Genomic DNA, 27,551 nt, shown 5'->3' on the forward strand with positions numbered 1-27,551 from the left:
GTTTAAGACAGCACTAACATGATTCTAAACAGATGTCTTTTTCCATACACTCGTCCATCCCTTACATAGGTTCCACACGTAGGCTAATGCTGATACACATTTTCTGTCCTTTCAATTACTTTAAATTGGTATGCAGTAATCTACGATAATTGGGTGGAGTGCTTTCAGTAGAGGGTAATGATGTTATTCCGTGATGCTGGTTGAGTTGTTCAGTCTCAGTGGATTGAGATCAGAAGATAATGCCATATTTGATTGGCTTTACTGGCCTGTGAACGCGTATCTGGATGTTGTTAGAAGTCCAAAGAATGGCAGTACGACATGCATTGCTCATCTTTGGTACGTCCGATTAAAACAATTCTACACTGTTAGGAAAGCACAAAGGTAAGTTACCTCGTGCTGAATCATGAGTCACGCAGACCCTATTACAGTGTGCTGTGATATACAGATACTGCCAAAAATCATGTCCTCTCAGCTGTGGAAAGGCAATTCAACCAAGGTCACAAAATGTAAGATTTGCAACATTTGTGTAATTTCTCAAAGTTTCAAATGTTCTCAAAATATTGGTAGGACTTTATAATAACTCCACGTAATAAAGCATTTATAATTAATTCGTAAATAGTTTATTCATAAATGATTAATCATTACTCATTTGTAAACATTATTAAACTAGTTATTCACAAATGTATAAACAACTTTTAAAGTATTTAATAATGATTCATAAGATCATTCATAAGATGTTTAATATTGTTCCTTATAAACCATTTACTAATCATTAGTAAAGTTTTTCTTGTGTGGCCTCATCTAAAGTGTGGGCTATTTATACTTTATAAATACTAACATAAGCGTTTCTTGGCAGTGACTTTTCTACCAAAACTAAAGTGTGGATTGCAGTCACTCCTTAGAGCGGTCTAATCTCAGTTAACCAAGAACTAAAATCTTGCGTAATTTGGTCAAATGCGTGATTAAGTTCTGGGTCCATATGTGTTAGAAATGGGGAGTTCCGGTTTGCCCTCGCAAAAGGAAGCTCTCAGCCAAAGTCTGCAGTTAAAAGACTGAAGCACTTGAAGGAATAAAAGGTTATACATGTAACATTTCTACCTACAAATCATACACTATATATATATATATATATATATATATATATATATATATATATATATATATATATATATATATATATATATATATATATATATATATAGTGGGGAGAACAAGTATTTGATACACTGCCGATTTTGCAGGTTTTCCTACTTACAAAGCATGTAGAGATCTGTATAATTTTTATCATAGGTACACTTCAATTGTGAGAGACGGAATCTAAAACAAAAATCCAGAAAATCACATTGTATGATTTTTAAGTCATTAATTTGCATTTTATTGCATGACATAAGTATTTGATCACCTACCAACCAGTAAGAATTCCGGCTCTCACAGACCTGTATATATATATATATATATATAAATAAATAAATACACACTACCGTTCAAAAGTTTGGGGTCACTTAGAAATGTCCTTGTTTTCGAAAGACTACTGATCAGAAATACAGTGGACATTGTTAATGTTGTAAATGGCTATTGTAGCTGGAAACGGCAGATTTTTTATGGAATATCTACATAGGTGTAAAGAGGCCCATTATCAGCAACCATCAGTCGTGTTCCAATGGCACATTGTGTTTGCTAATCCAAGTTTATCATTTTAAAAAGGCTAATTGATCATTAGAAAACCCTTTTGCAATTATGTTAGCAAAGCTGAAAACTGTTGTGCTGATTAAAGAAGCAATAAAACTGGCCTTCTTGAGACTAGTTGAGTACCTGGAGCATCAGCAATTGTTGGTTCGATTACAGGCTCAAAATGGCCAGAAACAAATAACTTTCTTCTGAAACTCGTCAGTCTATTCTTGTTCTGAGAAATTAAGGCTATTCCATGCGAGAAATTGCCAAGAAACTTAAGATCTCATACAACACTGTGTACTACACCCTTCACAGAACAGCGCAAACTGGCTCTAACCAGAATAGAAAGAGGAATGGGAGGCCCCAGTGCACAACTGAACAAGAGGACGAATACATTAGTGTCTAGTTTGAGAAACAGATGCCTCACAGGTCCTCAACTGGCAGCTTTATTAAATAGTACCCACAAAACACCAGTCTCAACGTCAACGGTGAAGAGGCGACTCCGGGATGCTGACCTTCTAGGCAGAGTTGCAAAGAAAAAGCCATATCTCAGACTGCCCATCTTTTCTTTTTATTGGCCAGTCTGAGATATGGCTTTTTCTTTGCAACTCTGCCTAGAAGGTCAGCATCCCGGAGTCGCCTTTTCACTGTTGACGTTGAGACTGGTGTTTTGCGGGTACTATTTAATGAAGCTGCCAGTTGAGGACCTGTTTTATTTTACCTTTATTTAACTAGGCAAGTCAGTTAAGAACAAATTCTTATTTACAATGACGGCCTACACCGGCCAAACCCGGACAACACTGGGCCAATTGTGCACCGCCCTATGGGACTCCCAATCACGGCCGGTTGTGGCACAGCCTGGAATCGAACCAGGGGGTCTGTAGTGACGCCTCAAGTACTGAGTGCCTTAGAACGCTGCGCTACTCGGGAGCCCAGAAACTGTGAAGTGCCTGTTTCTCAAACAGATCCGGTTCATCCTTGGGAGCAATTTCCAAACGCCTGAAGGTACCACGTTCATCTGTACAAACAATAGTACGCAAGTATAAACACCATGGGACCACGCTGCCGTCATACCACTCAGGAAGGAGACGTTTTCTGTCTCCTAGAGATGAACGTACTTTGGTGCGGAAAGTGCAAATCAATCCCAGAACAACAGCAAAGGACCTTGTGAAGATGCTGGAGGAAACAGGTACAAAAGTATCTACAGTGAGGGAAAAAAGTATTTGATCCCCTGCTGATTTTGTACGTTTGCCCACTGACCAAAAAATTATCAGTCTATAATTTTAATGGTAGGTTTATTTGAACAGTGAGAGACAGAATAACAACAACAAAATCCAGAAAAACGCATGTCAAAAATGTTATAAATTGATTTGCATTTTAATGAGGGAAATAAGTATTTGACCCCCTCTCAATCAGATTGAGAGGGTCCCAGGTGTCTTTTATACAGGTAACGAGCTGAGATTAGGAGCACACTCTTAAAGAGAGTGCTCTTAATCTCATCTTGTTACCTGTATAAAAGACACCTGTCCACAGAAGCAATCAATCAGATTCCAAACTCTCCACCATGGCCAATACCAAAGAGCTCTCCAAGGATGTCAGGTACAAGATTGTAGACCTACACAAGGCTGGAATGGGCTACAAGACCATCGCCAAGCAGCTTGGTGAGAAGGTGACAACAGTTGGTGCGATTATTCGCAAATGGAAGAAACACAAAATAACTGTCAATCTCCCTCTGCCTGGGGCTCCATGCAAGATCTCACCTCGTGGAGTTGCAATGATCATGAGAACGGTGAGTAATCAGCCCAGAACTACACAGGAGGATCTTGTCAATGATCTCAAGGCAGCTGGGACCATAGTCGCCAAGAAAACAATTGGTAACAGACTACGCCGTGAAGGACTGAAATCCTGCAGCGCCCGCAAGGTCCCACTGCTCAAGAAAGCACATATACAGGGCCGTCTGAAGTTTGCCAATGAACATCTGAATGATTCAGAGGAGAACTGGGTGAAAATGTTGTGGTCAGATGAGACCAAAATTTAGCTCTTTGGCATCAACTCAACTCGCCTTGTTTGGAGGAGGAGGAATGCTGCCTATGACCCCAAGAACACCATCCCCACCGTCAAACATGGAGGTGGAAACATTATGCTTTGGGGGTGTTTTTCTGCTAAGGGGACAGGACAACTTCACTGCCTCAACGGGACGATGGACGGGACCATGTACCATCAAATCTTGGGTGAGAACCTCCTTCCCTCAGCCAGGGCATTGAAAATGGGTCGTGGATGGGTATTCCAGCATGACAATGACCCAAAACACACGGCCAAGGCAACAAAGGAGTGGCTCAAGAAGAAGCACATTAAGGTCCTGGAGTGGCCAAACGTCAGCCTCGAAACCTTAATGACTTGGAGAAGATCTGCAAAGAGGAGTGGAACAAAATCCCACCTGAGATGTGTGCAAACCTGGTGGCCAACTACAAGAAACGTCTGACCTATGTGATTGCCAACAAGGGTTTTGCCACCAAGTACTAAGTAATGTTTTGCAGAGGGGTGAAATACTTATTTCCCTCATTAAAATGCTAATCAATTTATAACATTTTTGACATGTGTTTTTCTGGATTTTTTTGTTGTTATTCTGTCTCCCACTGTTCAAATAAACCTACCATTAAAATTATAGACTGATCATGTCTTTGTCAGCAGGCAAACATACAAAATCAGCAGGGGATCAAATACTTTTTTCCCTCACTGTATATCCACAGTAAAACGAGTCCTATATTGACATAACCTGAAAGGCCGCTCAGCAAGGAAGAAGCCACTGCTCCAAAACCACCATAAAAAAGCCAGACTACGGTTTGCAACTGCACATGGGGACAAAGATCGTACTTTTTGGAGAAATGTCCTCTGGTCTGATGAAACAAAAATATAACTGTTTGGCCATAATGACCATCGTTATGTTTGGAGGAAAAAGGGGGTTGCTTGCAAGCCGAAGAACACCATCCCAACCGTGAAGGACGGGGGTGGCAGCATCATGTAGATGTCATCATGAGGAAGGAAAATTACGTGGATATATTGAAGCGACATCTCAAGACATCAGTCAGGAAGTTAAAGCTTGGTCGCAAATGGGTCTTCCAAATGGACAATGACCCCAAGCACACTTCCAAAGTTGTGGCAAAATGGCTTAAGGACAACAAAGTCAAGGTATTGGAGTGGCCATCACAAAGCCCTGACATCAATCCTATAGAAAATTTGTGGGCAGAACTGAGAAAGCGTATGCAAGCAAGGAGGCCTACAAACCTGACTCAGTTACACCAGCTCTGTCAGGAGGAATGGCCAAAAATTCACCCAACTTATTGTGGGAAGCTTGTGGAAGGCTACCCGAAATGTTTGACCCAAGTTAAACAATTTAATGGAAATGCTACCAAATACTAATTGAATGTATGTAAACTTCTGACCCACTGGGAATGTGATGAAATAAATAAAAGCTGAAATAAATAACTCTCTACTATTATTCTGACATTTCACATTCTTAAAATAAAGTGGTGATCTAAACTGACCTAAGACAGGACATTTTTACTAGGATTGAATGTCAGGAATTGTGAAAAACTGAGTTTAAATGTATTTGGCTAAGGTGTATGTAAACAAGATCTCCATGCGCAATACCAAGTGTCGGCTGGAGTGGTGTAAAGCTCGCCGCCATTGGACTCTGGAGCAGTGGAAACGTGTTCCCCATTTGGCAGTCCAACGGACAAATCTGGATTTGGCGGATGCCAGGAGAACGCTACCTGCCCCAATGCATAGTGCAACTGTAAAGTTTGGTAGAGGAGGAATAATGGTCTGGGGTTTTTCATGGTTCGGGCTAGGCCCCTTAGTTCCAATGAAGGGAAATCTTAATGCTACAGCATACAACGATATTCTAGATGATTCTGTGCTTCCAACTTTGTAGCAACAGTTTGGGGAAGGCTCTTTCCTATTTCAGCATGACAATGCCCCTGTGCACAAAGCGAGGACCATACATACATTTGTCGAGATTAGTGTAGAAGAACTTGACTAGCCTGCACAGAACCCTGACCTCAACCCAATCGAACACTTTTGGGATGAATTGGAACGCCGACTGCAAGCCAGGCCTAATCGCCCAACATCAGCGCCCGACTTCACTAATGCTCGTGACTGAATGGAAGCAAGTCCTCGCAGCAATGTTCCAACAGCTAGTGGAAAGCCTTCCCAGAAGAGTGGAGGCTGTTGTAGCAGCAAAGCGGGGACCAACTCCATATTAAAGATTTGTAGAACAATTCATATTTCACACTGTCACTTTAGCATTTGCATATAACCTACAACATGTCATGGAACTTCTGGAAGCATGGCCCATCCTGCAAAGTGACACAGAACACGTAGAGCTCCCAAAGGAGGTTTCTATACCTCTCCCACTCTTTGCCCTGCGTCCACTCAGGATGCACAACACTCTCTTGCGCCCTTCAAACTTCAACAGCTTTCAAATAGGTTACAACTCGGTCCACACGCCCTGGTGCCACACTCTCCCCTCTTCCTGCCACTGTAGCCGTATCACAAAGTGAATGCACAAGCTGCATTTTGAATACCTTCAGGGACCAGCACCTGCAGTTTCTGGGAAGGGGCCATTGCAGGGTCCCCCACACAATGTACACATTTATGATGGCAATGTTGAGCGTCCCCCAAAACACCTACTTCCACCATTTTCTGCCTGTGCGTCCAACATTAGCTCCTCAGTTGGTCAAGATGGTCAACCCCGCCCATTTTCTTGTTATAATCCATTACAAGCTCTGGAACAGATCCTACCACTTAAAAATCCCTCCAAAACTCCTACTACTGTCACTTCAGGCCCAGGCTGTGTGGTACAAGGGTGAATGGTGGGACTTGGGGCAGACACATCCCATGAAAACATAGGCTCCCCTCTCAGGTGTGCTCTCCTTCCCCTCCCTCTGCTTCCTCCTCTCCCTCCATGTTCCTCTCCGTCCACATCTCTCTCCCGCCAATCATCTCTAACTCTTCCTCCCTGCCTTTTGCTGCTGAGCCCTGACTCTCCACATCACTTCCTTCTCTTTCACTGCCCTAAAGGAACAGAGGGAGAGGAGAGGAGCAACAAATAGGATGCAATTGTGGTCAGGAACATAATCCCTCTCTCTCACACTGTCTCTCTCTTCCTTCCTCTTTCTTTTTCTCCTTATAAAAAGGTGTGATACACGCCTCCCATCCCACACATACAAACTCAGTCTCCTCCAATCAACTCTTGCTTTCTTGCCTGACAGACTAACTACAGAGTTCGCCAATGTTAGCTGATTAGTTATGAAGCTGGGCCAGTTTCTAAATGAATTACATCGGTAGAAACAGGACAGAACAAGCTACTTGCTAGCTGGCTATGTAAACAAATATACTATAGCAGCAAAGGGGGGACCAACTCCATATTAAATGCCCATGATTTTGGAATGCGATGTTCGACAAACATGTGTCCACATACTTTTGGTCATGTAGTTTACATGTAACATGTCTACGTCGATCGCATATCAGTAATGAAGGAATAAAAGTCCACTAGTTGTAAACTACATCTCCCCGTTTTATGATTAATTAGCATTCGCACGGTTGACATTAGCAAAGCATGTACATTACAACTCTTCCTCAAGTCCGCGCAACAGTTGTTTCACAACAATTTTTGTGAATAAAATGGTTGATATATTTCCTTCAACATCCTGTGTTGTGTGCTTATTCTTTTACCATTGGTTATGTTCTAGGCTATTTTGAGAACTTAAGGAGCATCAGCTTTATAAAGTATTTATAAAGCATAAATAGCCAACACTGTAGAGGCCACGTAAAAATAATTAACTAATGATTAGTAAATGGTTTATAAGGACCCATATTAACCATTGTATGAATGGAGTAATGATTAGTAAATTAATAAACTATTTACTAATCCATTATAAATGCTTTATTACGTGGAGTTATTATATAGTGCTACCAAAATGTTCTATTACATTTTCAAAAATTATATTCATACACCAAACATTAGGAACACCTTCCTAATATTGAGTTGAACCCCACCCTTTTGCCCTCAGAACAGCCTCGATTCATCGGGGCATGGACTCTACAAGGTGTCGAAAGCGTTCCACAGGGACGCTGGCCCATGTGGACTCCAATGCTTCCCACAGTTGTGTCAAGTTGGCTGGATGTCCTTTGGGTGGTGGACCATTCTTGATACACACGGGAAACTGTTGAGTGTGAAAAACCCAGCAGTGTTGCAGTTCTTGACAAACTGGTGTGCCTAGCACCTACTACCATACCCTGTTCAAAGGCACTTAAATATGTTCTTGCCCATTCACCCTCGGAGTGGCACACATACACAATCCATGTCTCAATTCTCTAAAGACTTAAAAGTCCTTCTTTAACCTGTCGCCTCCCCTTCATCTACACTGATTGAAATGGATTTAACAAGTGACATCAATAAGGGATCAACGCTTTCACCTGGTCAGTCTATGTCATGGAAAGAGCAGGTGTTCTTAATGTTTTGTATACTCAGTGTATATCATAAGTTTCTTTCACCTACATCTTATTATTTGTCGAAACCGCAACAAAATGAAATATTAGAACACCTTAATAATTTATATATCAAGACATTTTTGATCCATCTGAAACGTGGCCCATCTTATGCACTTGCTGATTAAGATCTTCCTGACAACGTCTTGATTAGGAACAAGCCGCACCAGACGGGCGAGACAGAGGAGAGGGTTAGTGCGTGTCCACATACAGAATATTAAGTTAAATGTATTAAGCGTCTGACTAGCACTAGCAAAATACTTTTGAGTGCCTAAGATGCATGGCATACTTTGGAAAAAGGGGAGTTATTTCAGCATACAGAATACCTGTTTTACAGTCGAAAATATTGACCATGTAACCTAGTAATCAGATTCAGTTGTCTGGAAAATAAACATAGCTCATCTCAACAATTCTCTGTCTGGGTAGCAACATGAATATGCCAAGCAAAATTTCCTGGGCCATATTTTACACATGCAAGTGACAGGTCAACCTATTTTTTTGCCTTGCTAATAATAATAAATGGAAACAACTGCTTCGAAGGTGAAGTCTGGAAACCCACTTCTTTCGGTCCTCCTCCCCCAGGTTTTTCCATCTCTCCTGCACAGCAGTGGTGATGTCCTGGAGGCTGGCTGTGGGCTTCTCCTGGAGAACCTCTGCCCGGGTCTCCCTCTCAAACAGGGAGGCAGGCGACAGGGGGGTCTTCATGGCACGGTTATTGATCAAGTCGTAGGCCGTCAGCGCCGCCTGTTTCTCCGTTATAGCGTTGGAAACCTTTTTGCCAGGGCTGCTCTGACCCTTGGCCTTGACCTGGCCAAGGTCACTGCTGCATCCGGTGGGCAGATGGACCTTGACGGGCTGCAACGGCTCTCCTGTGGAGGGGTCCGTCAGAGCCGTGCCTCGGCTCCAACTTACTGCTGATAACTGCTCGACGTCTTTGCCTTTGTCAGGACCTTTGTCGTGGTTGTTGAGCCTCTCCAGGCCTTTGGCCGGGCCTGGATTTGTTGTCCCGGTGCAGGTTGAAGCCATGTAATCTTCCAATAGTGGAAATGTCAGGTCAAAGTCCCCTGGATTTAGGTTGACTATCCAGTCTTCAGAGGAAGAGGAGGAGCTAGTGTTTGCTGTCTGGTCACCAGCCACTACCCTGGATGGAGGGCCATCACTGCAGTCAGATGGAGCTTTGGCCACTCTGACACTGTGCTCCTCAAGACTGTCCTCTGCATCAGCGTTTCCCCTACAGTCGCCCAGTGATGGGCCAGCATGCAGGCCGCTGCCTCCATCATATTCTCCAGTGACTGGTGGAGCCTCAGTGGCAGACCCCAACCCAGGGCCATAGAGGGAAACCAACAGCATCTCCACTGCAGCCAGCACAGCCACCTGAGAGTCAAAGTCTCAGTGAGAAATAACACCACACACTAATGCCCATGCTGTTCACTTTTCCCTTTCTGTTTAACAGGAAGTGGCTGTGCATAACTGTTAATTTAGTGTCTGTGGTTAATTACTGCACTTGTCAGCTCCTCCTATTTCAAATGGTGGTGGCTACAGAAGTGATTGGCAACTTACGGTTTACTGTCAGCACTTTCTATTTTTATAAAAGAAAATCAATCAAGTGGTTTTGAGGAGTTACATTTAAGAGAAGTTAAAAAGTAACGAGACTGTAACGGTTACTAGCCAAAGCAAGTACATGGATTCTACACGTAAGGAAATCGTGAATTTGCTAAATGGATCTCGCATTGCATATTTGCAGTTGAATCAGTCTGAAAGCCAAAAGTAACTGGTTCTGCAGCTGCCCCCCCCCCCCCCCCATTATATTCTGTTTCCCCTTAGTTCTCTAATCTTTCAACCTGTCTACGAGGAAATAGAGAAAATAATGGAAAACGGCACCTTGTTCTGGAGCAGAATCTGGGTCTTGTCGGGCGTCAGGTTGACATCTACAGTGGATGCGGGAACAGTGATGTTGAGCATCATAGTGGGATAGCGATTGAGGGCAGAGTCTGCCGGGTACTGAGCCAGGTAGTGCTGCCGGACCACCTGATGGTCAAGCAGAGAGAAGGTATCAGAACTGCAGTGATACTATGAGCAATGCTTCACATTGACAGTGTTGTAGCATTTACATAAAGTGACAGTATCAATGACAGAGCGCTACATTGGGGATAATAGACAGGCCTATATGATGACAAAGTGATACTTTAGAGGACCACAATGGAAATAAGCCTTTGGGTTATATTGTGAATGCATTGCGGTCTTCAGCTGGAGCGACTTTATATGTATTTTTAATCTTCGGTTAAATAAAATAAAATACTACTGGGTGCGCTTCTAATAACCACATTTCTAATAGTGAATGTTGTCTATGACTTCCTTGGACGACTTGTGTGAATGTAGGGTGAATGTAACGTGAATATTAGAGCTGGACGATATGGACAAAAATCCATATCGCAATAAAGTGCCTGAAATGATGTGATAAAGATAAATAGAACGATACGTTTATAAAACTTTTTGTTTTACTATCCTTGAAACTACTAGTAATAGTTTGATGGTTGTAGCCATCAATTGTCCCATTAACAATCACCCATATTAGAAAACTTATTTCATTTCAAAGGTTATATTTCTTTAGTATAGGCTACTTATTATAATGAACAAAATCAGCAAAAAGTGATCGGTATGGTCCGTGTCGATAATGTTTGGTTTATCGTCCCAGCTCTAGTGTACAACTACAGGAAGAGAACAAATATTTTGTCCAAGCAACTTCAAAAGCTCTTGTTTATAGAACAACTCAATTACATTGGCTGCTGATTTTCTTTACCTAAACCACAACAAACAACATATGTACATTTCACTAACACAAAAAACGTTTTTACCTTCAGGATATCCTTCTGGTGGACTGGTCGATCATTCACAAAGATAAATGTTTTGTCGGGGTTACTGGAGCTTGCTAAAGAGCAATCCATACCAGGTCTGGGAAAGAATCCATCTATTACAATCTGTTAAAATAAATAAAACCAACATAATAACTGAGGAACAATTTATCAGTGCAAAACAATATAATATTTTCTACATTTATATTTTGATCTCACTTCATACCAAGTGGCCCTGCCTTTTAACATGCATATTACACAGGCAGGTACAATGTAATACATGGGTTCCCTTTTGTGATAGCAAATTCATCAGGGACCCCCCTCATAATCAGAACAACTCTAGTGCGCTAAAAATGGATTACAGGGAGTTAGGGCTGGGCGATATGGCCTAAAAATAATATACACATTTTTTCCAACTTATGGGCGATTCACATCTCGATTTTTAAAACCTCTAAATAAGCTTTATTGCACAATTGCAGTGCCTTCAGAAAGAATTCATACCCCTTGACTTATTCCACATTTTGTTGTGCTACAGCCTGAATTCAAAATTGATTACATTGATTTTGTTTCTCACAATACCCCATAATGACAAAGTGAAAACTTGTTTTACAAATGTTTGCAAATGTATTGAAAATAAAATACAGAAATATCTCATTTACATACTATAAAGTATTCACACCCCTGAGTCAATACTTTGTAGAAGCACCCTTGGCAGCGATTACAGCGGTGTCTTTCTGAGTAAGAGCTTTCCACACCTGGATTGTGCAACATTTGCCCATTATTCTTTTTCAAAATTCTTCAAGCTCTTGTCAAATTGGTTGTTGATCAATGCTAGACCACTATTTTCAGGTCTTGCCATAGATGTTCAAGAAGATTTAAGTCAAAACTGTAACTCGGCCACTCAGGAACATTCATGGTCTTCTTGGTAATCAACTCCAGTGTAGATTTGGCCTTGTGATTTTAAGTTATTGTCCTGCTGAAAGGTGAATTCATCTCCCAGTGTCTGGTGGAAAGCAGACAACCAGGTTTTCCTCTAGGATTTTGCCTGTGCTCCATTCCGCTTCTTTTTTTACTGAAAAACTCCCCAGTCCTCAACGATTACAAGCATACCCATTACATGATGCAGCCACCAATATGCTTGAAAATATGGAGAGTGTTATTCAGAAATGTGCTGTATTGGATTTGCCCCAAACATAACACTTTGTATTCAGGACAAAAAGTGTATGGCTTTGCCACATTTTTTGCAGTATTACTTGAGTGCCTTGTTGCAAACAGGATGCATGTTTTGGAATATATGTATTCTGTACAGGCTTCCTTCTTTTCACTCTGTAATCTTAGGTTAGTATTGTGGAGTAACTACAATGCTGTTGACCTATCCTCAGTTTTATCCTATCACAGCCATTATACTCTGTGACTGTTTTAAAGTCACCATTGGCCTCATGGTGAAATCCCTAAGCCGTTTCCTTCATCTCTGGCAACTGAGTAGTGACTGGGTGTACTGACACACCATCCAAAGTGTAATTAATAACTTCAACATGCTCAAAAGGGATATTCAATGTCTGCTTTATTTATTTTTTACCCATCTACCAATAGGTGCCCTTCTTTGCAAGGCATTGGAAAAACCTCCCTGGTCTTTGTGGTTGAATCTGTGTTTGAAATTCACTGCTCGCCTGAGGGACCTTACAGATAATTGTATGTGTGGGGTACAGAGATGAGGTAGTCATTGAAAAAATCATGTTAAACACTATTATTGCACACTGAGTGGGTCCATGTAACTTATGTGACTTGTTAAGCACATTTTTACTCCTGAACTTATTTAGGCCTGCCATAACAAAGGGGTTGAATACTTATTGACTCAAGACATTTCAGCTTATAATTTTTTATTCATTTGTAAAAATGTCAAAAAACATAATTCCACTGACATTATGGGTTATTTTGTGTAGGCAAAAGTCAAGGAGTGTGAATACTTTCTGAAGGCACTGTAAAGGTCAATACACTGCATTTCAAACAGTCGAGAATAATCTAATGAATTCAGGGCTTGTAAAGTTATACCTAGGCTAAATATAAGCCTTCACACTATTTATTATTTGATCAGAATAGTTTAACCTGCTTTTTTGCAATAATCACTGATCTGGCTGTCAAGTCTATGAAAATGCCCTTTCTGTTACAAATGTAACCAGACTCATGCACAACGCACATCCACTGATAATGACCAACTTACGGTAGCAGGCGTTATAAAACGTTAACACAGGTCCCATTAACAATCTCTCAAGCACAAGCCAGCTAACCTTTATATTTATAGTCTAGCCAACTTGGATCTATTTGCTTGCTAATATGGTAGAACAGTTGAACTGTTATGAACACACCCTCCTGTCCATCTACAACTGTTTGAATAGCCTGTTCACTTTGTTTAGATGTTGAAATCAAGTTGCCTAACTACCTGAATAAGAAGATGCTTATTCCTCAGAATTCCTTATACAAATGCATCTTTTTAATGCTCATTGCACATTTATAAAACACAGACTAGTGGTACATGGTACCGCAATGCCGCACAATAGAAAGTGAGCATACATTTTCCAATCATGTTCATTGTTGATCCTCCCGTCTTAGTAGGTTGTGCTCTGTTCAACATTTTGGGAGTTGAGACATAAAAAGGGTATCGTTACAAAGGTTAAGTTCTCTATTAGGGTAAAATAATGTCTCAATGTGTTTCGGTGTCCATATGACCGATTACGTCGGACCAAACCTCAAATGCAAATACCAAGTTGAAACCGCTTGTTGTCAGAGAGGAAGAAGTGATCTTTAGTTTCTTTGTTGTTGTGAGTGGCAGGGGGAGGGGCTTGTTGTCTGTGTGCGAGTGGGAAGGTGCACAGTGCACACAGTACAGAAGGAATGAAGGAGACGAGACCAAAAAGACAAAACACTCAAAAACAGAAGTTGAAAAAAATACTTGATTCTTGCGATACAGGTATCTGGAACATCGTGTTAAAACAAATTCGATGTACACATTGTTACATAGCTACTGCAGTTAAACATGCTTTTTGCATAATTTATAACAATATGTACCGATACTGTACTTACAATGCATCTGTCATTTAAATACCATGTAAAAGTAGTCAAATAAAAGGTACTAAAGGGATAGTTCACCCAAATTAGAAAAAAAACGTATTTGTTTCCTTCTATGGACAAGGAGAGACAGTAATCTATGCTTTCGTTGTTTACCTAGGCCAGCGCTTCCCAAACTCGGTCCTGGGGACCCCAAGGGGTGCACGTTTTGGTTTTTGGCCATGCACTACACAGCTGATTCAAATAATCAAAGCTTGATGAGTTGATTATTTGAATCAGCTGTTTAGTGCTAGGGCCTAACCAGAAACCAGTTACCCAATATTAGAATGTTTTAAAATTTCACGCCAAAATCTTAAAATAACTTCAAACCAAGTCTTTGAGCAATATAATCCCAGTGACTTTGAAATTTTAAAAAGTACACTATCAAATCGATTCATGCCGTATCCTCAAGGGTTTCACATCTTTAAAAAGGTATAGTTCACCCAAATTACAAAATTACATATTGGTTTCCTATGTCTATGAACAAGGCATGACAGCAATCCATGCTTTTTTTTGTTGCATTTGTGGCACAAATCCCATTCAAGTCACGGGGACTGATATTAGCATTTTTCTCACATCATGTTCAAATTATCTATAAGTGACTTTGTTAAGCTTCACAATCAATTTTAGATCCTGTCAGATGATTTGGACATAACGTGTGAAAAACACCCATATCGGTCCCATGACTTGAATGGGATTTGTGCCACAAATGCTAAAACATTAGCATGTGGAAACAGTGCTAAGGGAAACTAAACAAAAGCATGGATTGCTGTCATACATTGTCCATAGACTGCTTACAGGGTAGGGAAACCAGTCATTTTGTAATTTGGGTGAAATATCCCTTTAAGGATTAACTTTTTTTTTTTTCAACAGAAACATCACAAGCTGTTCACACTTGGAAACTGTTTGGACAACCAATGACATCGAACTGCTGTTTCCAAGCTTCTTAATTCTAGGAATTAAATGTTGGCGGCATGTGATAGACGAAAGTGTTGGCGAAAAGAGAACCAGCTCCAAATTACTCAATTAGCCACCGTGTACTGCATAACTCAGGCAAACAATTCTAAATTAACAAGCTCTGCAGTTGGCGAGCATTACGGCCATATAATTGGAGTTTTAACGAAATCTCTAATTACTGGCATTGAAACCTTGACAATAGCCATGTACATTACGTATACTTTGCCATTAAAACATTTGTCAATTACTGTGACACAGGTGATCCTGCCCACTGTCTGCCTGGCCATGAATGAGCTCTATTATTATGAGTCGTGTAGAGGTATCTGGGCCTCATTGGCAGCAGTGTTCACTGCCACAGGACCCCGCTCTAGAAATTACAAAAGCTGTACAGCAAAACTGACCCAGGTTCACCGCAGATACTCGTTGACACACTTACAGATAAGCCTCTTGAAAACTCTCGATTTGTCAAGGCGTGACCACGAGTATGGAGTTCTTTACAAAAAAATTGTTTTAATACAAAATGTGTCAAACAATTTGTCTTGCCTAAGGTGATGAAATACTAAATATAATAGGCACCAAAGTTAAAAGGAAAATAACAAAACAAACTAAGTAAGACCTTTGAGGTTTGAAATCTGCAAGACGACCTACCTAAATCTGCAAAACAGAAGTCCTAGGATTGACGCAGGCCAGGGTCCTAAGATTGACTCAAACTTTTCTCAGGTGACCTGAGCAGCGGGCCAGGCTGTGTTCCCCAGTCTGTCTGCACACATCTTCACGTGTCACACCCATGCGCTCGGAACTGGAACACATCTTGGCTTGGTGTCCTACCCGATGAGTGATCATCTCTCCCTGGCTAATGACTGATTACTCAAGCAGACCTCTCACCGCATAAATTAAAAGGGTGGGTCTATAGGACATTCTAAGAATGTTGAGAGGAAAAACCCAAATTGGTAGACAAAAACATTTCCTTATCTGGATAATGAGTTTCATGAGCCAGACTTAAGGCTAATGTTATGTAACAGGCAAGAGAGGGACAAATTGCAAAGCAATCAATGTAGCTGGGCTATATGTAATGCGTTACCGCAAAACAAAAGAACACACTATCCTCACACATGGAAGATGTAGTTCCAGGGACACATTGTTCTGGTTTTAGATTGGCACACTGCTCATTTTAAATGAGCAATGCAAAACTTCTCATAACTTCTTAACACATAGTAAATGAAAAGCCAGTTAATTGATGCAACGCTATTTGAGGATGTTGTTTCTTCTCGTTCTGCTCATTAGGTCAAGTTATGGGAGCACCAATGGCACCTTTGCCACAAAGGGCATGGTTGTGTGTTGTCACGTTGCCAAAATGAGTGTCACATTTTGTTCCACAAGAGGCATGGCACCTACATCAACTTGCCAGAATTGCGTGTGGAATCTTTGAACTGGATTCCGTGATCGCTAAGCTTCGGCGAAAGAAGGGGGAGCCAATAAGCGTTCTTTCATTGCTACTGGGAGGACAAAGGCCAATGAACCTTCTCATAACTGGGACCCAGAGTCCTGCTGAAAAATAACAACAAAGCAAACGGGGGAAAGGGACTTGTGCTCCATATCTGTCAGGCCACATTAGCCGGGAGATGCACGGCAGGTAGCAGCCACACAACACCTACCATGACCAAGCAGAAACTTAACGCTCCACAGCCAACTCAATTACCAGCAGCAAAGCAAATCTCTCACACAAGGAGAAAAGGGCATAGACATAGCTGCCGAACAGCCAACCAACATCATATACTCGCTTGAAATCACGAGTTCTTGGTGTAGTCATTTAATAAGCTTGCTGTCTAGTATTTCTCTTGGGTTTCTCACACACACACACACACACACACACGGTGGACCTGTCCATTCTGTAGCTGAACCAACACCATCCAGAGCAAGGTTCATGCAGACTGTGGAACACACCCAGGATATGGAGAGAGGGTCTCTGGGAACCCTGGTGTTGGCCAAGACTGGAGGGCAGTGGGAGGACGAGTGGCTGGGTGCCAGTGCAGCCGTGCTATGTCTCTCTATGACGCTGGGCCATCCACATGCACCACAGGTCACACAATCTCTTCTAATTTAATTCAGTGCCACATTTGTTACAAGGGTACGAATGGCTTTGACTTGTAAAGACAGTTCTGGTATATCGTTTCATGATTGCCCCTTCCATTTGCATCACACGCCATTCGAGTCACACGGTGCTCTGACTCTTTACATGTCCTCTTTTTCTATTTTGGAGGCAGGATTCAGTATTATAATGTATGTAATGATGAACAACAGAAGCACCTGTGACCGTGCCATGGTATCATAATGGGATTACTTATTGTGTAGGATCTGTCTATATGGGTATAGTTAGGATAGTTTAAACATCAGGTCCCAATTCAGAACAAAAAGAACTCAGATGTAAATTATGCAAAAAGGTCACACCCCATCCTTAATGGTGCCCAGTTTTTGTATCTCTCATTGTACTCTTGGTTAGGGGAATCTCAGGGCACTTATTGTAAAACCCAGAAAAATATGACTGACATATACTTTTGGGAGAGAATGAAATCAATAAAATAGTAATTGGTGTCATTGAGCACTGCAGGAGGGGACAGTACTGCAAAACCAGCAATGTTTAAGTCAAGCTCTGTGTGGACACCTCCAAGAACAGCCACCTGCTAGCAGATTTCAGGACTGAGGTATTACATTAAAGCCCTTGACTGTGGCTAATGTGTAGCCTTGCTTGATCAAATTGCATGTGGCGCATGAGACTACATTATAATAGCCACTCGAAAGAGGGTTCAATCAAAACAGATTGGGAGTTTCTGGGGTAAGGGCCAACAACGTTGGTCCTGTGCTGTGTTTTAGAATTCATATCTAATTTCAGTTTTTCACTTATTTAGCATAGTTAAATTGCATTATTGCAGTAGAACAGCAATGTTTTATCTATGATAACTGGTTTGGATGGACCAGTGTCATGACGGAGTGATGCTGGTGTGAGTGTTTGACTGACCTCTGGTTGTTGATGGTGGACGGGGAGCAGGTGGGCCACAGCGTTGGGCCCCAGTGTAGCCATGAGAGCCATCCTGTGATCGGACACCTTGGCCTTCTGCCACACCACCACCTGCAACAACACGCAGCAGCTTATTTTCAGTCTGGCTAAAAAAAGACCACCTGCCGGATCTCGAAATCAAGACAGTAGACGCTGACCACCAATCAAAGCCTCTCCTGTAGCACTTCCCTTACCTGTGTGGTGGCACAAGAGGGGCTAGGAGAGAGGTTTACTGTGTCAACTGTTCTAGAAAGACCTGAACCAGACCAGGGGGTTTGGGGAAAGCTAGAGAACAAGCTAGTGCGCACTGGTGCATATGTCAGGTCACATACTGTGAGAGCAGTTCTACTGAATCAGCAAGTCTGCTCGGACCTTGGAGCTTGTAAAACGGACACTAGTTCACACCACTCTCAAATCAGCATGTATCTGAGCATATTATTCAACCCAATGGATCAATGTCCAATACATAATGGAAGCTGACCACAGTGGCCACAAGGTTACACAATCTTCCTCATCACTGTGCACCCTCCACCGAGGCATGGATTCCTCAGATTTTCCTTCGTATCAGATGTATGTGAGAGGAAAGTAGTCCAGGAGAAAGAGCGAACACATTTTCACACCCACGGGTGGGCCTGTCATTGGTGTGTCCACAAGCGAGTACATCTCCAGGGTGTTGATTTCTGATAGCATGCTGCCCGCAGCAGCACACGTCTATGCTATGAAATATGCAATTTAGTGACTGTAAACAGATCACTCCCGTAAAAAGCACTTGGAGAAGCCATGAAACCTAACACAGGCTGAAGTGCAAAGTTCGGGATACGGGATATGTCTCCCAACTGCTGATGCCATGAAATGGGGGCACACTCCTCCCATGATGATCTCCGAGTGGTTTCAATGAAAAGTATACGGTGGTCGTGGAACTCCTCTGACCCCCTCCCCTAATGTTATATTCCAAGTGGCCACTGATTGAAACTGAATCTCAAATCAAATCGTATTGGCTGCGTACACTATTTGCAGATGTTATCGCAGGTGCAGAGAAATGCTTATGTTTCTAGCTCCAACAGTGCAGTAATATCTAACAAAACAAAATACACACATCAAAAAAATAAAAATAAAGGAATTAAGAAATATCAGAACGAGCAATGTCAGAGTCTGGAATATAAATATATACACTGAACAAAAATATAAATGCAACATGCCAATGATGTCTCAAGTTGAGGGAGCGTGGAAATGGCATGCTGACTGCAGGAATGTCCACCAGCGCTGTTGCCAAAAAATGTCATGTTAATTTCTCTACTATAAACCACCTCCAACGTCGTTTTACAGAATGTGGCAGTACGTCCAACCGGCCTCACAACTGCAGACCACGTGTAACCACGCCAGCCCAGGACCTCCACATCTAGATTCTTCACCTGCGGGATCGTCTGAGACCAGCCACCCGGACAGCTGATGAAACTTTGGGTTTGCACAACCAAAGAATTTCTGCACAAACCGTCATAGGGAAGCTCATCTGCGAACTCGTCGTCCTCACCAGGGTCTTGACTTGATTGCAGTTAGGCATTGTAACCGACTTCAGTGGGCAAATGCTAGCCTTCATTGGCCACTGGCACGCTGGAGAGGTGTGCTCTTCACAGATGAATCCCGGTTTCAACTGTACCGGTATCTGTGACCAACAGATGCATATCTGTATTCCCAGTCATGTGAAATCGATAGATTAGGGCCTCATTTATTTATTTATTTCAATTTACTGATTTCCTTATATGAACTATAACTTAGTCAAATCTTTGAAATTGTTGCGTTTATATTTCTGTTCAGTGTAAATTACATCTGTATTTCATTTTCAATAAATTTGCACAAATGTCTAAAAACTTGTTTTCACTTTGTCATTATGGGGTATTGTATGTAGATGTAATCAATTTTGAATTCAGGCTGTAACACAACAAAATATGGAATAAGTCAAGGGGTATGAATAATTTCTGAAGGCACCGTACCTGCGTATGACACTGATCTACAAGTCAGATAACTGTGCGCACAGTGCGGGAGAATCATTGGCGTGAGCAGCTGCAAGGTAGCTAGGCATACCCTATCCCTGTTCTAATTTATGTAGGCTACACCTGTGCGGCACCTTCAGCATTCAGATGTTTGTAAAATGGCTTTCGCAACATGAAATCATAGGCTTTATTGCAGGACAACCAATGCAACTTGCTGGGTCATTCTTACCAAATGCGCTGTAGAAAATTGTGTTTTACCGGCGGAGCTGTGTGGGCTACCGGAGTGGACACAACTCACATCTTGCGGATTGCACATGTAACTGCTGATTGAGGCTTTTCGGTCATTTTTACATGAACAGGGTAAAAGTGTAATTTCATAACAAGGACATCAATAATTTTTGTGAGCTGCACTGGTCGGAACAGGAGAAGAGAGCAGCTCTCCTCCGTAAAGTTCCAAACGGTCAAAAACATTAGCTTTTGTGACATGGGTGAAATCCAAAGCTGTGTTATATTAATTGGATATGTATGTCTTAGCTAATTTCTAAAGATAAATATTGACATATTATTAGCTCAAAACATTTTTATCTTCTATATGACAAGTTAATCACTGGGTGATGAGAATTTCAGATAAAAAGTGGGGGGGACAAAAACATAAATTGCCCCCCTCAATCTGATCGTGGTAGATGCTCAGTCTGCCCTATGGCTCAGCTCACACACTACATCATACAAACACACACACACACAGAGAGAGGTCAGCTGAGACAGATCCAGCTCAGATCTAATCGTTTCAAACTAAAAGTATCGTTCCTGTATAGTATCGGAGCCCATGTATCTAGATGCGTATCGAATTGTGCTTGTAAGGAGAGATGCACATCCCTAGAATAAGATTATCTACCATTTTAAGCCCCATCAAGACACCACTAACGTATCAAATCATAGACAGCATTAATGACGTTTAAACAGTGATTACTGGAGTTGGTATGCAGGGATTGGTTTCATGGAATATACAGATGAGGACACCTTGTGGTAAGAAGTATAAGTGTGTGCAAAAGATTCATAAATAATGAGAATGAAGTTGTACCTTATTGTGAGTGAGGGTGAGTCTCAGCTCTGGTTTTATAATGGCATAGGCCATGAGCAGGTCCTGCACCTTCTTCAACTCCTCCTTGCACTTCTTCGTGTTGGCGTAGTACTGCCTCCTCACTGGGAGATTCTTAAAAAGCTTCAGCGCACAGACTGTGGTACCTGAAAAGACATCAAAGCTCATGTCTACCCATAACATTTTTCTCTGTTAAGTATACATAATAAATATTGTTGGAAACTGAGGGAATCAATCCTCTGTTTCAGTAAAAAGGAAAAAGACAAACCTTGCCCTAGGTGAGAGGGCTTCTGGGAAACAACACTTCCCGTGAGGTCAAGCGTGTACTGGGTCCCGACGTCATCCTCGGACGTCTTTGTCGTGACAGCTACCTGGCGGGAGACAACGGGACAAATCTATCACTGCTGCTTAGTACCGCTTTGGACTTTTTGGAGCAGAATTGTGTAAAAGACAGCTATGTCTGACCTCTGCCACAGCGCAGATGGAACACAGGGCCTCTCCTCTGAAGCCATATGTCGCCAGGTGCTCCAGGTCATCGTGGCTGCTGATCTTAGAGGTGTAGTGTTTCACAGCCATCACAGCAGTATCAGCAGCTTTGATGCCAGAGCCATTGTCTCTGATTTCTATTCGATCCAGACCATAATTCTCCTAAGACACATGACATACACAAAAAACAGAGAATGCAGTTCATTAAGAAATTGAAGTCAGTTCAGTATTGTCCCATCAAAGAGTCTCAAAAGCAGATTGAGTTTTGTGTCCTATTAACACCTAAGTTCTTAAAGTACCTTTTGTGGGTTGATCTGACAATATTTTAGTGTCCACTGCAGCTTAGTTTCCAATTCAAGAGGAGAAAGTACAAGAAAATAATAAATTGTGCTTCAATAAAACATTCGCTTCCTTCCTTCCATACAGGCAGGTTTATGTGCTAGATGCTTGGAGGGCTTTTGATATTGATGATGTGGTGTTCACAGTTCCGGAAAAATGTTTTCCTCTTCATAAGTGGATTTGCTTTCCTCTTGGCAATATAGGAGAAGAGTTGGAGATATTAGTCCAATAAAAAAGCTTCACTATGTCCTCAGAGGCTGGCTGTGCTGCCTGAAAGGATTACTGCTGACAGCTCATTAAGAAATGGCTTTGAAGTGGGCAAAGACTGCACTGATGAGAGTGAACTCAAGTATTCCGCCATGCCAAGAAAAACAAGCTCACACTGAGAGCAGGTGAGCCGAGCCCACTCGAAATGGGAAAATATCTTAGGAATTCAGATGACATGACCATGAGTACACTACAACCATTTCAGACAGTATTGGGAGTTGGAGACAGTGTGTGTGTGGCTAGCTACATTCATTTTTTCATGACAGGTTAAACAGCATCCCTTAAAGGACAATTCTGCCACTTTTCAACCTTATATTCATTATTTCCAGCACCAAACCATTGTGTCTACATATGTGAAAACAGCACGTTTCTATGATCTGTGGTTCAAAAGACAAGGTCCTAAAAAAATGCAGGGTAGAAGTAACCCTTTACGCTCGTACTCGTATACGGGTTGAAAATGGCAGATTTGGGCACTTATAAGCGCCTAAATTGGAACGTAGTGCCTGTACAGTAACATGCTATACATGACGCTAGAGCTCTGGCTCTGCGCTTCACAGTGCTGTATGGTTTTGACTGACAGCTGTTCTGAATTTGAGCACCGCGCGACAAGAAGTTACCCCCATCCCTTCCGGTAATTGGGCAACTTTTGCACATTTTTTGTTGTTTGCGTGAGTGAAATGCTGTAAATTAAGATTACTATGTATTTTGACAGATGAGGATTATAATAAATACCTCTTTGATGTCATACAAGCAAGCCATATGAGTCCAAATGTGCACTTCACATTTCCAAATCATAAATCTCTTGTTACATACAATGTCTACTTTTATGAAAACTATGTTTGATGTAGTTACAAGATGACATGGCGTCATACCCTGGGTTGTTCTGAACAGAATGAGCCTGTTTGTTTATTTAAGAAAATGTGCGCAGCAAACACACCTGAATGCACTCATGACTCCTTTCTATGCGCACCAAAATGATGATCTGTTTCTCTGAATTGCCTTGTGAAAGCCTAACACTCTAAGATTGTATTTTATAACTTAGTTAGTCATGTTGGCAATAGAACAAGCTTTCAAATCATGATAGATTGCGATTTATAATGGACTGTTTTTGGATTGCGTAAACAATTGCTTTTGAACTGTGCACACAACGGACCACTACTAGGCTACCTGACACCCCATGTAGAAATACGTCGTTTTAACATATGAATAAACTTATTGTGCTGGAGATAATGAAAATTTGGTTGAAAAGTGGTGTAATTGCCCTTTAAGTAGGCCAAATTCTTGCCAGGGAAAGCAAGTCAAATATGTGCTTTAGAATGTGACAATTTCAACATGCCATTAGTGATTTTCATGTGCTTCCCTGGCCACAGTAATGGGTAAAATAATATTTTACCAGTTTAATGTCGATGCTCAAGGCACCAGCATCCAAGGAATTCTCCAGCAGCTCCTTCACCACGTTTACGACAGAGGTGACGACCTGACAGCTGGAAAGAAGCCGCACCGTGTCTGCAGGCAGCTGTTTCATGATTTGTTACTGTTTATGGACACCTGCAATATGGAGGGGAAAAATGATGTGACATTGTAGTGCAATGAGCTGTCACTCACAACACAATTGCTAGCTAACTTGTTGGCTGAGTAGCGTTAAATTAGCTAGCAAGGGTGTATTCATTCCGCCGATTCTGTTGCTAAACGTTTCTTAAACGGAATAGAGAGGGACTTCACTGAATTTATCCAATAGAAACTCTCGTTTTAGTTGCAGCTAATTAATATACCCATGGTTGGCTGAGTGAATAACGTTAGCGTTGAATTAACGTTAGCTAGTTAACTAACCTTACCTGCCAGCCATGAACTCTCGAAACGATTAATATATTTACAATAAATTATTAATTGTAACACAATAGTGACTCACTAGTGGACTGTGTAGTTATTAAACGTTATTTACTTGAAATACAGCGGTCTCCTACCTCCTCGACCCCGTCTGGTTCAGTAACAATAACGCAAATACAAGTGCTAAAAAATTACACCGCTATGAAGTCGTTCAGTGTGTAAAGCGGGCAAGAATAACTAAGTACTTCCAGGTCACGGATTTTTGGAATCATTCAGAATAAGAGTCCCGTCCTGTATACTTAGTAAATTAATAATTAGGACGAAAATTATGGAAAACGTGCACAATTATCAATATATTTTATACTATATTGAACAAAAATATGTAAAGTGTTGGTCCCATGTTTCATGAGCTGAAATAAAAAATCCCAGAAATGTTCCATACGCACAAAAAGGGTATTTCTCTCAAATTTTGTGGACAAATTTGGTTACATCCCTGTTAATGAGCATTTTCTTGATGGTGGAACAGAGGTCAAATTAGCGCCTTCACCCCTCTGACTTGTGATTGGCTGTGTGGAAAATCCATTGCGGCCCCACTGTGAAGTAGGCAAGGATAACTAAGTACTTCCGGGGCATGGATTTTTTGGAATCCTTCAAAGTAAGAGTTATGACCTGTATTCTTTGTAACTGAATAATTAGGGCGAAAATGATGGCAAATGTGCACAATTATTGATATATTTTATACTAGCTATCATACAAAGAATAATTTAAAGTATTTCTATAAGATATTAAGTGATTTATTTGTGTATTTTTTCAAGGCTAAATGGTCACAAAAAAAAATGTGTGTGTACTTTATAATTTATTGTACCTACATTGTGTCACAGTAAAACGGGGTTCCATTCTACTCAGTAGCACTTGTAGTTTCCAAATCCACAGAGTTTACACCCCTAGGAGCGTTGCTGCTCATTTTGCGGCCTTTATAGAGTGGCCAATCAGTTTAAATGTAGTACGTTTTTTTCATATTGAACATACATATTGCACCATACATAATTGCCTGTACGTGGTGTCGCAGTAAAAGGGGGTCCATTCTATTCAGGAGCACTTCTAATATGTAATTTATTGGCCTACAGTGTATTGCATTGGGACCAATGGAGTGGGTGGGGTAAAAAGTGCTCAGTCCCCTAAGAAATAACACCATATATAGATTCTACAAACCCTACTGAGTAATTCCAACCCCACTTTTACTTCAGCATATAGAATAGTTTTTTCTCTATGGACCAAAGGAGTGGGTGTAAAAAGTCCTGCTGGGTATTTAGACCTCAGTCCCCCAAGAACTAACACCATATATAGATCCTACATTTACATTTTAGTAGACACTCTTATCCAGAGCGACTTACAGTTAGTGAGTGCATACATTTTCATACTGGCCCCCCGTGGGAAACGAACCCACAACCCTGGCGTTGCAAGCGCCATGCTCTATCAACTGAGCTACAGTATTCCCACCCCCACTTCTCTTTTTTAAGCCATATGTAATTTATAGGCCTATAGGGGCCGATTCCGACTTATGTAAGCCTTTTCTATGCACGCCTTTCCTACGCACTTCACAGTAGTTGGTACTCAAACTTACCTTATGCAGGTGCTTAACGGGCTTTGCAGGCGTGGTTCCCTAGCGCACTGAAGACATTTAATTAATCACTGAAACCCCCCCACTTGCTGGCGAACTGATTTTCTTGTGGGGTTTTCATTCAATTGGGTTTTCAGTACATTTATCTTAAGCCATCCCTTTAAATATGGTGTACCTTTAATTATAATTTTGTCAACAGACTCACTAGAATACACAGAGAGAACAGTGTCAGAATATAGGGATCAATGAAATAAATCCATCTAAATATATGCATATTTGTCTACGCCTCAGTACCAACTGATAGATTTTAAAATACTCTGATTTTCTAGATTATTTAGGCAACTTTTAGGGTTAGGAAAGTATGTATGAATCATACAAAAACTGGTTTGGAGAGCCTTTACACACAAAACATATTGAGGAATATAAAATACAGTGGTTTGATTCATACTGAACGTTGTCATATTCAAGTTCAATCCATGGAACATTGGAAGGTGGATAAAGTGTACAATAGGGGTTGAACAATAGTCCTATAAATCGAACCTAATTGTCACTAATCATGGAACTGTATGACAACGGTCTAGTTGTGAATCATGCGCCAGGCACCAGGTTTCATAATGATTCCATAATGATTCAAATTGGCTGCATGTCCCAAATTATTGCACAACGTTAGCCTAATATGATCCACTAACGCTAGCGACCCTCAGGAAAAACAAAGAAAGGTAAATTGAATAGAATGGAATGATGCAAAAGGTAAGCTACAAATTGAAGAAAACTAGCACTAAAGTGACAGTTATAAATGTATGTGGGTATTACTGATGGTAGCTTCCGATAGTGGCTAACATTTAACATCATACAAATTGTAGAATAAAACGTTAAAAAGCCCGGGCATAGGCTATAATTAAAACATTATAAAGTGCATATATCATCTCAGCAGGTTCAGCCCTACAGAAGCCTATAGCTTGGGTGTCCAAATTTCATCCACGCAAATTTTGAGGGCACACAATTAAAATTCTGAATAACAGCACAGCTATTTATAGCCTATATCACTGCGGAAAAGGGGACGCAATACATGTCATGTTGATATGATTTTCTATTTGCTTCCATGTGGCTGGTTTCACATTCGTCTCCAGAAATCATAAGGAAGAATTATCTAAAACAATTGCTATGTGTATTTACAATCCCCTTTACCTTACTCATTTACCTAGCTCTTATCAATAGCTCTTAATCCATGTATAAATTACGGTGCATGGAGAATGCTGTTATTTCTATTGGAAAAATAAAGTAGATGCCTTCAAATAAAGTAGATGCCTTTTCCCACTTGGAACTGGCAGGTTCGCTCGACCTTATTCATGGTTTCCTCGTGCGTAAAGGTGGTGGAATTATGAGGGCATTAAGTAAAGGTCAGAATATGGCTTATCTGTAGACACGTCCACCACACCTTCATTTCTTAGATCTCCACCACGAATTAATAGCGGGTGAACAGCATGCCATTCTCATACTTAAGGTCAGAATATGCAGAGAGAAAAGTGCATAAAAGGGAATAACGTTCCATTTACGTGTGCTTAACTCGGGTCGGAATCGGGCCATAGAGAAAAGTGCATAAAAAGTGAATTATGTTCCATTTATGCACTGCTTAACAAGGGTCGGAATCGGCCCCATAGTGTATTATATTGGGACCAATGGAGTGGGTGGAGTAGAAAGTGCTGCTAGGTATTTAGACCTCAGTCCC

General features: G+C 41.3%; 1 protein-coding gene across 1 annotated transcript in view; it reads right to left on the reverse strand.

Moving 5' to 3' along the window:
- Positions 1–24,403, reverse strand: part of pms1 (PMS1 homolog 1, mismatch repair system component) — a 55,853-nt gene extending 31,450 nt beyond the window's left edge. The window contains exons 1-9 of the mRNA XM_084161859.1: positions 24,317–24,403; positions 23,768–23,922; positions 21,748–21,930; positions 21,551–21,653; positions 21,265–21,428; positions 18,154–18,264; positions 11,079–11,201; positions 10,105–10,251; positions 8,783–9,597 (exon numbers count right to left, since the gene is read on the reverse strand). Of these exons, the coding sequence (XP_084017985.1) occupies positions 8,783–9,597; positions 10,105–10,251; positions 11,079–11,201; positions 18,154–18,264; positions 21,265–21,428; positions 21,551–21,653; positions 21,748–21,930; positions 23,768–23,899 (1,778 nt within the window). The 5' untranslated portion in view covers positions 23,900–23,922; positions 24,317–24,403. The remainder of the gene's footprint in view (positions 1–8,782; positions 9,598–10,104; positions 10,252–11,078; positions 11,202–18,153; positions 18,265–21,264; positions 21,429–21,550; positions 21,654–21,747; positions 21,931–23,767; positions 23,923–24,316) is intronic.
- Between the last annotated feature and the right edge of the window lie 3,148 nt (positions 24,404–27,551).

The sequence above is a fragment of the Coregonus lavaretus genome (genome assembly GCF_964263955.1).
Source record: "Coregonus lavaretus genome assembly, chromosome: 5".
NCBI classification, from domain to species: Eukaryota; Metazoa; Chordata; class Actinopteri; order Salmoniformes; family Salmonidae; genus Coregonus; species Coregonus lavaretus.